Here is a 14,467-nt window from a genome sequence, read left to right on the forward strand (position 1 = left end):
TGCTGAGTTTAATGGGCAGTTAATGTTCAAATCCAGAAACTTCCTGAAGCTCATGGGAAGGTTGAGGGTGAGTTGCTGTGTGGGTGAGGCTAACTGCGGAGTGGTACAAATCTAGCAGCTTGTGGTAATTCATAATTCATGGGGTATCTCTTCCTTGCCATAAATTGCTGGATGATTTATACACTGGAAACAGTATGCACATGAAACTTGCAGTTACTTTGATAGCAATTTTTGAGTTAGCATTTTTCAATTTGGTCAAATGGGCTTTATAACTGAATTGTACCACTGGAATAGATTTTTACAATTTTTGAATCACAAAAGCATTTTCTAATCTTTAAATTACATTTACTTGATCCTAGATCTTCATTAAATAATTTTTAAAAGCTATATTTATAGTTGGCATTTACTTTTGTAATAAATAATTCATTCCTTTTAATTAGTTGATTAAATAATACACAACAATTATTTTGCAGTTATTCCATATTGTGGCACTCAAGGCAAAATTGAGAGAAGACCTACTAGCCGGAATTGATGAGTTCCTTGATGAGGTAGCTGTGCTACCTCCAGGGAAGTGGGATCCCACTTTACGGATAGCACCACCAAAGATTCTTCCATCACCGCACAAGCGGTAAGCGTTGAGTAAATTGATTTTATCTTCATTTTTTTTTGTCCACCACATGCAATAGAATAAATCCACCAACTAAGCAGGAAAATTACAGCTACCTGGATTGTTCCCTGACTGATAGCAGGAAAATATTCCACCTGTTGTCTGTTGTTAGGCTGCTAGAGATTCCACAAACATGGCATGAGGTGGTGCATTTGCTGAGGATAGACCCTTTCTTTCTAAAAGGCATTATTCTCATTTCTACAATCCTCTGACAACAAAGTTGAGATCAGTGTTTGAGTAATTTCTTAAAGCTATTCTTCCATTATGCTTCCCAGAGAGAAAAGAACTGCAAAGTAGCACTGGGGTAGGATACAACTATTGAGTAGGATTTAATCTAGGTGATGGGGGTCTCTCTCGCCAGCTAGAGAGCTGGTGAGAGCCCCGAATCACCGCCTTTGGGGAAGGCCCACTGTATTAAGTGCCAATTGGGAACTTAAATGAGTAGTGGTGGGCCTGCCCCGGAGTCAAGGCCTCGGGAGTGGAAACCCTGCCCCTGCACCCCCCCCACCCCGAGAGCTGCCAGCTAATCAGAGGTTGGCAGCTGTCCATTTTAGGCAGTGCCTCTGATTTAGAATGTTGTGGGTTCAATACCCAGTCCAGCATAGTGAGCCTAGTGAGAAAGTGCTGCAGCATGCAGTTTCTCTCAGTACTATGGCTAATATTTATCTCTCAACCAACTTCACTAAAACAGAAAATCTGGTCATTTATGTCACTACTGTTTGTGGGACCCTGCAGCATGCGCTGCCACATCACCTCACATTATAAGAATGACTATAATTGAAAAGTACATCATTGGCTGTGAAGTGCTTTGGAACAGTTTGAATCCATGAAAGGCAATATATAATGTATGTTCTTTTCTGTCTTTCTTTCTCACACTCCATCTCATTTATAACAAATTCACAGATTTTTCTTGGGTATCTTTGATTTGAGAGAGCATGTTGCTCATGTCTTCCCTTGTAAATACCTAGCGGATATATGTTCATTCAGAATATTTACAAATTTGTGCTCCTCCTCAGTTTTAAACCAATTTATTTCCTTTATTGCTTTCAGCTCTTTCCTGATGATTCTGTAGCTGTTGTGGTCTAGAAAAATTATCTTGATCCTTATGTCATTTCTTTTAACATCTCTGTCCTTGCAACTACTGCCTCACACAGTTGACCACACCACCCTCCTCCAATGCCTCTTCTCTGCTGCCCAATTGGATAGGACTGCTCTCACCTGATTCGATTCCTATCGATCAAGTCATAGCCTGCATCTCCTGCAGTGGTTTATCTTCTCATCCTGAACCATTACCTCAGGAATCCCCCAAGGATCTTTCCTTGGACCCCTTCTATTTCAATTACTTGCTGCTCCTTGACGACACCATCTGAAACCACAATGTCATGTTTCCATGTACAATGACAACACCCAACATTCCGGCTCTGCCATTTCTCTCGACCTTTCTAATGCTTCTGACGTGTTAGGCTGCTTGTCTAACATCCAATATTAGATGGGCAAATATTTTTACCAATTAAATATTGCAAAAACCCAAGTCATTATCTTCAGTCCTACCACAAACTCCATTCCCTAGCATTTGAGTCCATCCAGCTGCCTGGCTACTGTCTGAAGTTGTACCAGACCGGCGTCCTATTTAACCTCAAGGTGAGCTTCCGACTACACATCCTCTCCAGTGCAAAGGCCGTTTAGTTCCAACTCCGTAACATCTCCCACCTTTGACCTTGCCTCAGCTCATCTGCTATCAAAACCCATATCCATGCCTTTGTTATTTATAGACTTAACAATTCCAATACTCCCCTAGCTGACCTCTGATCTTGCACCCTCTGTAAACTTGAGCTCATGCAAAACTCTGCTGCCCACATCCTAACTCTTTGTAAGTCTCGTTCACCCACCACCCATGCTTAATGACCTACATTGACTCCCAGTACAACAATGCCTTGATTTTAAAATTCTCATTCTTGTTTTCAAATGCATCCATTGCTTTGCCTCTTCCATCTCTGTAGCCTTCACTAACCCCACAGCCCTCCGAGATCTCTGAGTTCTATGTGTGTCTGTCTGTCTTTCTATGGATCCCAGGACTTCTGGAGTCTTCTCTTCTTAATTCTTTTAACCTGATTTCTTGACTCATGACATCCTTCGAGATTTTAACTTAGTCAATTTAACTGTAACATACATACAAATTCCTTCGCAGCTTTAAGACTTCAACTCGAGTGGATCATTTTCCCTCTCTCTCTCGCTCTCTCTCTTTGGTAGAGACAGCTTTCTAACAAAGACTACTCACTTTCTCTTAGGGCAATTACTTTTAGCCCTAATACTGGATTCTAACACTGATCTGGATTCTAATGGCAATTCCCAACCTTTGACAATTACTTTAATCACTTCTGGGTGCTTATGGCAATCCCCAACTTTTGACAATTACTTGTCAACTAGCCACGACCTGCATAAATGCTAACTTCCCAGCAAGTGCTCTAATACTAACTCCTAACTCTCTTTCCTGACAATGCCCACAACAAGTGTCCTGAGAAAAATGCTATCCCTGACAAGTACAAAAACCCCAGTGAAGCATACCTTTTTTGCAGGAAGCTTTTGCGACATCCAGCCAAAGAAAGTGCACCTGTGCCAACAAAACTAACAACATCTCACCAACTATTTACAATTCTTGATCAACGGGAAGAGTGCTTCTGGCTTCCCCACAACAATCTAACCTTAACTAGTACCCTTTTGACTGGAGAACCATCTTCAGACTATTCCTTTAGCCGGTCAGTATTGCAGTCTTGGCTTCTGTTTCTTTTATTCATCTGCGGGATGTGGGCTTCGCTGGCTGGGTAAGCATTTATTGTCCATCCCTAGTTGACCTCGAGAAGGTGGTGGTGATCTGCCTTCTTGAACCGCTGCAGTCCATGTGGCGTAGTTACACCCATACTGCTGTTAGGGAGGGGGTTCCAGGATTTTGACCCAGCGACAGTGAAGGTACGGCGATATATTTCTAAGTCAGGATGGTGAGAGACTTGGAGGGGAACTTCCAGGTAATGGTGTTCCCATCTATCTGCTGCCCTTGTCCTTCTAGATGGTAGTGGTCATCGATTTGGAAGGTGCTGTCAAAGGAGCCTTGGTGAATTCCTGTAATGCATCTTGTAGATGGTACACACTGCTGCTACTGTGCATTAGTGGTGGAGGGAGTGAATGTTTGTGGATGTGGTGCCAATCAAGGGGGCTGCTTTGTCCTGGATGGCTTCGAGCTTCTTGAGTGTTGTGGGAGCTGCACTCATCCAGGTAAGCAGAGAGTATTCCATCACACTCCTTACTTGTGCCTTGTCGATGGTGGATAGGCTTTGGGGTGTCAGGGGGTGAGTTACTCATTGCAGGATTCTTAGCCTCTGACCTGCTTTTGTAGCCACAGTATTTAAATGGCTTAGTCCAGTTCAGTTTCTGGCCAATGGTAACCCCCAGGATGTTGATAGTGGGGGATTCAGCGATGGTAATGCCATTGAACCTCAAGGGGCAATGGTTGGATTCTCTCTTGTTGGAGGTCATTGATGAAGCAGCTGAAGATGGTTGGGCCGAGGGCACTACCCTGAGGAACTCCTGCATTGATGTCCTGGAGCTGAGATGACTGACTTCCAACAATCACAACTATCTTCCTATGTGCTAGGTATGACTCCAACCAGTGGAGAGTTTTCCCCATGATTCCCATTGACTCCAGTTTTGCTAGGGCTCCTTGATGCCACACTCTGTCAAATGCGGCCTTGATGTCAAGGGCAGTCATTCTCACCTCACCTTGGGAGTTCAGCTCTTTGTCTATGTTTGAACCAAGGCTGTAATGAGGTCAGGAGCTGAGTGGCCCTGGCGGAACCCAAACTAAGTATTAGTGAACAGGTTATTGCTAAGCAAAAGCCGCTTGATGACACTGTTGATGACCCCTTCCTTTATTTTACTGATGATCAAAAGTAGACTGACGGGGCGGTAGTTGGCCCGGTTGGATTTGTCCTGTTTTTTTGCCCAGAACATACCTGGGCAATTTTCCACATAGTTGGTAGATGCCAGTGTTGCAGCTGTACTGGAACAATGTGGCTAGGGGTGCGGCAAGTTCTGGATCATAAGTCTTCCGTCTATTGCCAGAATATTGTCAGGCCCCATAGCCTTTGTACTATCCAGTGCTTTCAGCCGTTTCTTGATATCACGTGGAGTGAATCGAATTGGCTGAAGACTGGCATCTGTGATGCTGGGGACCTCCGGAGGAGGCCGAGATGGATCGTCCACTTGGCACTTCTGGCTGAAGACTGTTGCAAATGCTTCAGCCTTATCTTTTGCACTGATGTGCTGGGCTCCACCATCATTGAGGATGGGGATATTTGTGGAGCCTCCTCGTCCAGTGAGTTGTTTAATTGTCCACCACCATTCATGACTGGATGTGGCAGGACTGCAGAGCTTATATCTGATCTGCTGGTTGTGGGATCACTTACCTCTGACTATCACTTGCTGCTAATGCTGTTTGGCACCCAAGTGGTCCTGTGTCATAGCTTCACCAGGTTGGCACCTCATTTTTAGGTGTGCCTGGTGCTGCTCCTGGCATGCCCTCCTGCACTCTTTATTGAACCAAGGTTGATCCCCTGGCTTGATGGTAACGGTAGAGTGGGGGATATGCCAGGCCATGAGGTTACAAATTGTGTTTGAGTACAATTCTGTTGCTGATGGCCCACAGCACCTCATGGATGCCTAGTCTTGAGTTGCTGGATCTGTTCAAAATCTCTCCCATTTAGCACAGTGATGGTGCCACACAACACGATGGAGGGTATCCTCAATGTGGAGGTGGGACTTTGTCTCCACAAGGACTGTGCGGTGGTCACTCCTACCAATACTGTCCTGGACAGATGCACCTGTGGCAGGCAGGTTGGTGAGGATGAGGTCAAGTATGTTTTTCTCTCTTGTTGGTTCCCTCGCCACCTCCAGCAGACCCAGTCTAGCAGCTATGCCATTTAATACTTGGCCAGCTTGGTCAGTAGTGGTGCTACTGAGCCACTTTTGGTGATGGAAATTGAAGTCCCCCACCCAGAGTACATTCTGCGCCCTTGCCACCCTCAGTGCTTCCTCCAAGTGATGTTCAACATGAGGAGCACTGATTCATCAGCTGAGGGAGGGTGGTACATGGTAATCAGCAGGATGTTTCTTTGCCCATGTTTGACTGGATGCCATAGTTTACTGCTAAGGCCAGACACACTGGAGCCCAAATGTGTCCTAGCTATAACTCCACCTGTTCTTTCTTAAAGCTACATTACAAAACTACTATTTTGTCACTTAAAGGAATACCAACTTAAAGACTTTGTTAACAATATTCCAATAATGCATGCAAATTAAGACTTTTCATCACTAAGCTTATGTAAAGTGCAATTTAATAACTTAAGCCTTATTAATTACACAAATGTGCCAATGAGGAGAAGTCTAGCAAGTCTCAAACTTTGGAATTCCTTCACTAAACTGCTCCGCCTCTTTCTCCTCCTTTAAGTTGTTCCTTCAAACCTACCTCTCCGCCAAGGTCTCATCTCCATATCTCCTATTGTATCTTGCTGTCGGATTGTTTGATAATGCTCCTGCAAAGTGCCTTCTGACAATTTATTGTGTTAAAGGCACTCTATAAATGCAAGTTCTGCTGCTGTCCTCATGAAATACCATTTTGTCATTCCTCAGTCCACTTTCTCAACCTATTAATGTCTTTTTGTATTTGGTACCGCTTCTCAATCACTCGCACATGGACATACATACAACCACACAAACAGCATTTACTGTTAGTATCTTGTAATGTGACCGCCACTAGAAGGAGTCTTATGCAGACGGTATTTTAATATTAGCCACGTTTCTGTCATTGTAGGCCTGGAATATATTACAGAAATAAATTGTTCTCAGTTCAGTTTGATAGTATAATAATTTGCGTACCACATCATCATAGCACTATATTAAAGTTGTATCTCAGTTAAACCTTTTTATCCCATTAATATTTTATCTTGTAAAAAATCTGTGTATTCTCATAGTTTTAAAGTTCAGATGCATAAAGGAAGTCATATTCACCGTGAAGAAAGGTATGGGAGTAGTCCGCATGTTGCTGAAGATTTGAAAAGAACAGGAAAGTGAGTATCTACATACTTCTTTTGGCTTACTTAAAACGCTGAGGGACTGGGGCAACTATAAAACCTCTCTGGCTGTAGGCACCAGGGAATGTTTGACATGTAATGTATGTTTTATATATAATCTGTAATTGTAAATGTGGGGAGTCATTTCTGTGTCACATGCTTTATTGAAAGAAATAAAACTTTGTGTAATGCCAATTAGTCAAAATTGTGCTTTTACAAGTTTTATGAATAAAATATATTTTTTGATAAAGTAATTACAAGAAGAAACATATCTAACATATCTCAGCTGAGAATTCAGCACAGAACAAAAATTGAAGCTGGGACCTTCCTGCTCAATTTCAAATTGAACATTGCAGTTACCATTTGATTCATTAGACAGAACTGGGGTATTCCTTTAAAATTAAATAGCGGAGCAGAAAATTATTCTAATAATGTAAACCATTGAAAAATCTATTGCAATAGTATCAGAAAAAAACTACTTTTTGTCTCATCTCTAGGTTATTTGGGGGATTGATCAATGACATCAAAAGAAAAGCACCTTGGTTTGCCAGTGACTTTTATGATGCTCTGAACCTCCAGTGCCTTTCAGCTGTCCTGTTCATCTATTTGGCCAGTGTAACAAATGCAATTACATTTGGGGGAATCTTGGGTGATGCAACTGACAACATGCAGGTTTGTATGCAAATTACTTGGGTGCTATTTATTTTAAGAGTATTATATCATTATAGTTTTCGCCTGGTATGTTAGTTCACAGTGCCTGCACAATAAAATACTACTTTAATCATAGTAATTACATATTATAATGCTCTTTACCCTAGTCAGATAGTCAGCTTGTCTAACCAAAAGTAAAAATCGGACTCGAAACGTTAACTGTGTTCCTCTCCGCAGACGCTGTCAGACCTGCTGAGTTTTTCCAGGTATTTTTATTTTTGTTTTGGATTTCCAGCATCTACAGTTTTTTGCTTTTATCTTAGTGTAAAAATAATTACGCTGGTTTCTAGTTTCTATTTTTGTTTCTGTACATGTTCTGTACATATGAGAATAATTTTATCCTCAGGTTATACTACAATATTTATAACTTGCTGTTCACTCTTATGTTCTTTCATTTTTCCAGTTTCTTTTTTCTCACTCATACTTCCTTTGTTCTTTTCTGACTTTCTGTTTTTTCCTTCTCCTCTTTGTTTCTCCTCTGGTCTTTTCCTTATTTCTGCTGTTGCTTGCTTTTTTTCTTCCACTACTGTATTGTTATAGAAAAACAAAATCAGTTTCACATCATAATGAGCAGCATTTTTTGTCTAGGGAGTCATAGAGAGCTTCCTTGGAACAGCTATTGCTGGAGCAGTTTTTTGTCTCTTTGCTGGCCAACCGTTAACAGTTCTTGGTAGCACGGGTCCTGTGTTGGTATTTGAGCGACTCCTCTTCAACATTAGCAGGTACAGTAATTGTGGTTGAATATTACTTAAGTTTCAGTATAAATTTGATACTGGAGTTTTTATCTTAGGTGAAATACCAATTGACTTTCTTAGTTCTTTTTTTGAATGTGCCATAATAATGATTGTAAAGTACTCAATGGTCACATTCTGCTGGGCATTTAAACTCATTGGCTTGTGTAAGAGAATGAAGTTGGTTTAGAAACTGTGGGCAGAATTTTCACTCCCAGTACAGAGGTAGGTGGGCGTGAAAATTTGTGCCAGCGTTCCAATTTGTCAGCACCATCCCTCCACTCGGCCATTCCCACTCCATGCTGGTGACCTGGCAGCTTTGATCATTTTTTATATAATTTATTTTATTATAAAAGTTGAGAGGGCGCCTCAAAATGGAAATGCCCTCTCTCTCTCTCTCTCCCCCCCCCACCACCTCGCTCTCTCTCTCTCTGACCTGAACTGCATGCTGTAGCTTCTCCTGAGCTGAAGGGCCTCCAGCTTCGAGAGACTGCCCGCCAGTAATTGGCCAATTCGGGGTAAATCACTAATGCGTGACTGTTTCCCACAGAGGGCAGGATTGTGACCCCCAAATGATCCTGACATCAGGGTCCCAACCCAAAACCCAAATTCTTGTGCTGGTGTAGTACATAAACTATTCATTTATTGCCCATCCCTAATTGTCCTTGAGAAGTTGGTGGCGAGCTGCCTTCTTGAGCCACTGCAGTCTATGTGGTATAGTTACAAAGTGGTGAAGGGAGTTCCAGGATTTTGATCCAGTGACAGTGAAGAAACTGAGATATAATTCCAATTCAGGATGATGAGTGGCTTGGAGGGAAACTTGCAGGTGGTGGTGCTCCCATTCATCTGCTGCCCTTGTCCTTCTAGGTGGTAGAGGTCGCAGGTTTGGAAGGTGCTGTCAAATGAGCCTTGGTGAGCTGCTGCAGTGCATCTTGTATATACTACACACTGCTGCCACTATGCATCGGTGGTGGAGGGACTGAATGTTTAGGTTGGTGGATGGAATTCCAATCAAGTGGGCTGCTTTTTCCTGGATGTTGTTGAACTTCTTGAATATTATTGGAGTTGTACTCATCCAGGCAAATGCATCAAACTCATGGCGTGTGTCTTGTAGATGATGGACAGGCTTTGGGAATGCAAAATGAGCCAAGTGGAAAATCAGTTGTCTGGTCATCTGTTTCAGCTGATACTGTTTCAAGAGGGGTTCATTATGAATGCTTGGCTCTAAACCTCAGAAATGCATTAGCTCAGCAGGGGTCTGCTTGGGCAAACTGAAGTGGAATGTTTACTTTACTTGATTGATATCTTTGAGGTTATAAGTTATTCCTTCTGTGATCTCTTTTATAAATGTCTGCATGTTTATTTGGATAAGATTAAGAGGTGTGAAGTGGGCAAGGCTTCTGTTACTGATACCTATAATAGCAATGTCTGATTGATACTTTTATAATGTTATAGGTGCAGCAGATTTTTCAAAGCAGATTTCTGAGTGTTTTTTCCCTCAGCATTTCAATACTTGCTATTATTATTATATAGCGCATTGGCTCTGTACATCATACTGGGTGAATGGGCATTGGAGTTGTGGGTAAGACTTTTTGGACTTACCTTTCAAAAGGTTCCCGAATCTAGACTATGGCTCACAGCTCCTCTGAAGGACCGTGATCCAAGAATCATGGAGAAACTGGCTGACTCCACAAAATTGCGGGCCTCTATGAGATGCTTACCCCTGCAATGAGCCAACCAGGTCAGGAATACAGGGTGTGGTCTTGCTACCAACACCATTATTCCAGGCAGACGAAAATAGCTAGCACTAGGAATGGAGGCGGGAGCCCCGGAATCAGGTCCCACTGGCCATTTTTAAATATCTTCAGAGTCTGCCTAACTCCGTGAAATTCTGGGCCAGTGTGCCTGGGAGGATTTCTTCAGCCACAGAAAGTAGGTGGTTCAGGAGAATGTGGGTTAGGATTTTCCCAGCTATGGATAAGAGGAAAATATCTTGATAATCTCCACAGTTAGTTACTATCACTCCATCACGAAGATATAATAATTCTCATAAAGCTATTGGAACTTATTATAAAGTAGAGTAATAGTGGGGTCTGTGTCTATAGGTCTATGTCTCTGTGTGTGTGTGTGTGTGTGTGTGTGTGTGTGTCTGTGTGAGACTTAATTGAATTAAAGGCAGCTGATCTGAAGGCTTTGATGTATTAGAAGATAAGCTAGGTTTGAAATGTTAAGTAGGTAGACATAGATGTAAAGGGAACGTTTGCATTTTTAAATAAACCAAACTAGATTGTTTCAAAGGAGGGGTAGAATGTGTCACCTAGCCAGGTGAAGTTAAGAAACAAGTGGACAGAATCTACAGCTCGGCGACCGGGGGCCCACTCGCCGAGGCGTAAAATGATGTGCGGTGATGTCAGGCATGCGTCCTGACGTCACCACGCGTCATTCAGATTTTCAGTTTGGCTGGCGCGCACCCGAGTTGGCTGCGTGCCCGCTGAACTGTCAAAGGCCTATTAAGGCCAGTTAACTATCAATTAAAGCAATAAACTGAGCTGCCTGTCCAGCCTTAAGGTTGGTGAGCAGGTGAAGAGCCCAGGCGGCCTTCGCATTTTTCATGGAACCTCATCCATGAGCAGGATGAGGTTTCATGAAGGTTTTTAAAGTCTTGTAAAAATTTTTGATAAAATTAATAGATATGTCCCAGCTCATGTGACAGTTTCACATGAGGGGACATGCCTTAAAATTTCTTTTTTCCTTTATTAAATTATTTGGAACTTAAACTAATCTCTCTAAGGCAGCTCTGTGCCTCAGGGAAATTTCTGCACTCTTTCGTGCACATGTGCGAAAGACCGCAGGCCCAGACTCAGGCAACCCCCCCACCACCCACACAGGGAGCGCTCAGCGCTTCTGGGCATGCATCACGCTGGGCGGGCCTTAATTGTCGGGCGGCAATCGGCTGCATGCACGCCCGCTCCCCCCCCAACCTTCCCCCCCCCCCACAAACAGGGAGAAAATTCTCCCCAGTGTGTTTATCTTTCCCAAAGATTACTGGTAAAATTGGTGCTATGAGAGATTTTTATTATCATAGAGGTAAAGTCCAAAGACATAGTGAAACAATGGTAATTTGCATCCAAAGGGGAAAATATGTATAAAGGAATGAAGGTTGTGTGTAAGGGGAGGCATTTTAAGATCTAACAAGTGTGAAAAGCTTTTAGCATCTAAGCCTCAAGCTGCTGTCTACAAAGAAATGAAGTTAAGAAAACTCACTTTGAATTGGATCATTCAGGGTGTCATGTTTCTTTGCCTGGGTCTTATAAAATCTATGTGTTTTACTTGTCTTAACAAAAGTGTAACTGGGAGTTTAGATTAACTAGGGGATTTAGAAGTTATCATAGCAGTAATTTGTAGAACTATGCATATATTTAAAATCATTTCTTCTATTAATAAAGGTTTAATTTAGTTTTATAAGAAACCTAAAAGACTTGATGGTCTTATTACTACTGAATTCAAGGTATGCATCTTGAAATTTATACAAATTGCAAAACAGTTGCGGCAGTTGTTTCAAGTTTCCCATTGGGATTTGAGCAGCTCAGCATTTACCATCAGCTGTGCCATAACACACCCTCTGACCATTTAATTAACTAATCCAGCAAAACTAGATGTCGAGTTACTGCTCCTGGCAGGTAGTGCGATCAGGACCTGCATTTGATGCCAAAGTCTGACCCAAAATGGAAATCTTGCTCTGGTAATGAAACCTGGGATCTTGTTGATCTGAAAGACTTAAGCTGGCATTTTTCACTCCTGTTTGCAATGGGCATCAGGGCGGGCGGGAGGGTGGGGGATATTCAGTGGGAGGGACAGAAATAGGTTTCATACTGGTATGAAATCACAGTGGGATCATCTGATGGTTTCCACCTAGCGGATTGCAAATCCCGCTGGAGGCCGGTGTGAAACCAACTTGCATCCCGCTAATGGAATGCAAAGTAAGGCCTGATTGGAATCATCTCCCTATGCCCAATTTATTGCTATGCCAGCGTTAAAACGCACCAGTCCAGAAAACGACTGGATAGGCGAGACGTGTAGAAGTCGGGACTTACTGTCAGGGCCTTGCTCAGAACCGGACATCCAAGGAAAAGAAGATATTGGAGGCCTATAGCTACTGGACCCTGGGGAAACACGTGCATTGCATGGTGGGTGGATCCTCATGCATATGGCTCTGCCACGAAGCGGCTCTCGGAAGGTGGGAGGTCTCGATGCAGCAGTTTCAACTTCGCTGATGCTTTGGACCTACTTTGGGACTTCAGGGACTTTGCCATGCGCTCGCACCATCTTCCAGGGACTTTGCCATGGCAAGCATGGACGAGCGGTGAAGAACTGGGGTGGGGGGGAGTGGAAAGTCGAGGTGTGAGTGGGAGAGGGAGGTGTTTGGAGGGGGCAAGGTGTTGGGAGGGGCTGGAGGCTTCATTAAGGCTATTTCACACATTCTTGTTAGATCTTACATGGCCTTCTCCAACATAGCTTTTCTTCTCCTTTATATATGTTTCTTTCTTTTTAACATGTAAACTCTATTGTTCCATATGTCTTTGAAACTGTATCTTCCTCATAATATAAAAACTTTCATGCTGCCAATATTGTCAGTAACCTTTGGGAAAAATAAACACACTCCTTGGCCTTGCTTATCTGGCATGTTATAAACAGACTAAGATCCCTTTGAAATCCAAATAATCCCTTCATTTATCTACAAATGCAAATTCCCTTCACACCTTACATGCTAAGCCAGCACCCATGTTCACTCATTAGCATGTCAAACACATGGCTTCTTTTGATGATTTCAAGCTTGCAGTCTACTTGACTCCAAGTGTAATTAAATCACACACAGACCCAACTATACTTACCCCCATAAACCTACTTCACAATAAACCAGAAAAATATTATGAAAATTATTATACTTTCATCACACCGCCACCTCCCAGGCTGGATTTGTGACTATGGTGGACCTCCTGCGGCTACAGCGCAGCTAGAGGTCATCGCAGCAGGCCTCAATGGTGTCTAAAATATGCGCCAGTGAGGCGTCACTGCATTTGGGGGCTGCCATCTTCCTGACTTTCGGGGCCATTTGTCACCTGGAGCAGTCCTGGTCTGTATATATAAAGTAGGCTGTGCTTTGGTGCGCTTTAAATATGGTGCCAGAATGCAGAAGTGCTGAAGTGATAGCATGGCTGGCAAATCCGAGGCCGCCTGCCAACAATCCGATGTGTTTCCCGTGCATGCGATATTAATGAGGTGGGATGCACTGGGAAGCGGATGATACAGTGCAAAAGCCCGCCACTGTGGTCGGTAGGAAAAATGTTATTTTTCAGCCCGCCACTGCACTTAGTGCAATTCAGGGAAAATTCCACCCTTAGTTATACCTTCCCTTAACCAGTTAAGCCACCACTCTAGGTCTGTTCTTTAAAGGGTCTAAGGTCTGTTCTTTAAAGGGTCTTGAAAATAAATTTTTTGATATAAATGCATTTTCTTTTGAGATTTTGTACCAGTTAATTGATATTTTCCTGACTCAACAGGAAATAAATACCTATCCAGAATTCATTAACCACAGAGGATATTGGAAAATTTTATTTTTTAGTTACTCCTTACAAAAAAAGTGGCAAACAGGTCTTTTAGGGAATATTCCAAGACTCCATGTAGCAAATATGCGGCTTTAAAAATATTCATTTATAATTCCTTTACTTTCTATTTTCCCTTTTTCCTCCCAATTAATGCAAAACATCTTTTTGAAGAAATGTTCCTAAAATTGGCTGGTTGTGTTGGCGACTAAAATGCTTTTTTTGTGATGAGATGCCCCCACATATCCTGATAGTCTCTGCTTAACCACAAATTAATTTTAGTGGGACCTTTGAAATAATTGGGGATGAAATTCCAGTTTGGTGGGTCATAAAATGGGAGGGAGTAGATCAGCTGCCCATTATACACCCCACCCGTTTTCAAAAGGTGTGGGGTAATTTGAATTCCACGCCAGTGACCACTTGGTTATGGTCTCACGGCAGATGAGCTCTCTCTATATAAGCAGAGAATATTGATATACATTCAGTGCTGTGGGGCATTTTTTTCATGCACATACACTTTGCAGCAGGCAATAACAACCTGTACTGGAAACTCTTACCTGATCTTCTCTCCCTAGGGCAGGGGCACCGCTGCCAATTCTAGTTCCCCAGCTGAGATCTGCTAACTCAGCACAG

General features: G+C 42.7%; 1 protein-coding gene across 1 annotated transcript in view; it reads left to right on the forward strand.

Annotated features, from left to right (window-relative positions):
* LOC144685862 (electrogenic sodium bicarbonate cotransporter 1-like) overlaps positions 1-14,467 on the forward strand; it is a 105,180-nt gene that overhangs the window by 33,529 nt on the left and 57,184 nt on the right. The window contains exons 7-10 of the mRNA XM_078550819.1: positions 474-628; positions 6,670-6,786; positions 7,287-7,461; positions 8,089-8,222. Of these exons, the coding sequence (XP_078406945.1) occupies positions 474-628; positions 6,670-6,786; positions 7,287-7,461; positions 8,089-8,222 (581 nt within the window). The remainder of the gene's footprint in view (positions 1-473; positions 629-6,669; positions 6,787-7,286; positions 7,462-8,088; positions 8,223-14,467) is intronic.

Source organism: Cetorhinus maximus, chromosome 10 (genome assembly GCF_964194155.1).
Source record: "Cetorhinus maximus chromosome 10, sCetMax3.hap1.1, whole genome shotgun sequence".
In the NCBI taxonomy this organism is placed as follows: Eukaryota; Metazoa; Chordata; class Chondrichthyes; order Lamniformes; family Cetorhinidae; genus Cetorhinus; species Cetorhinus maximus.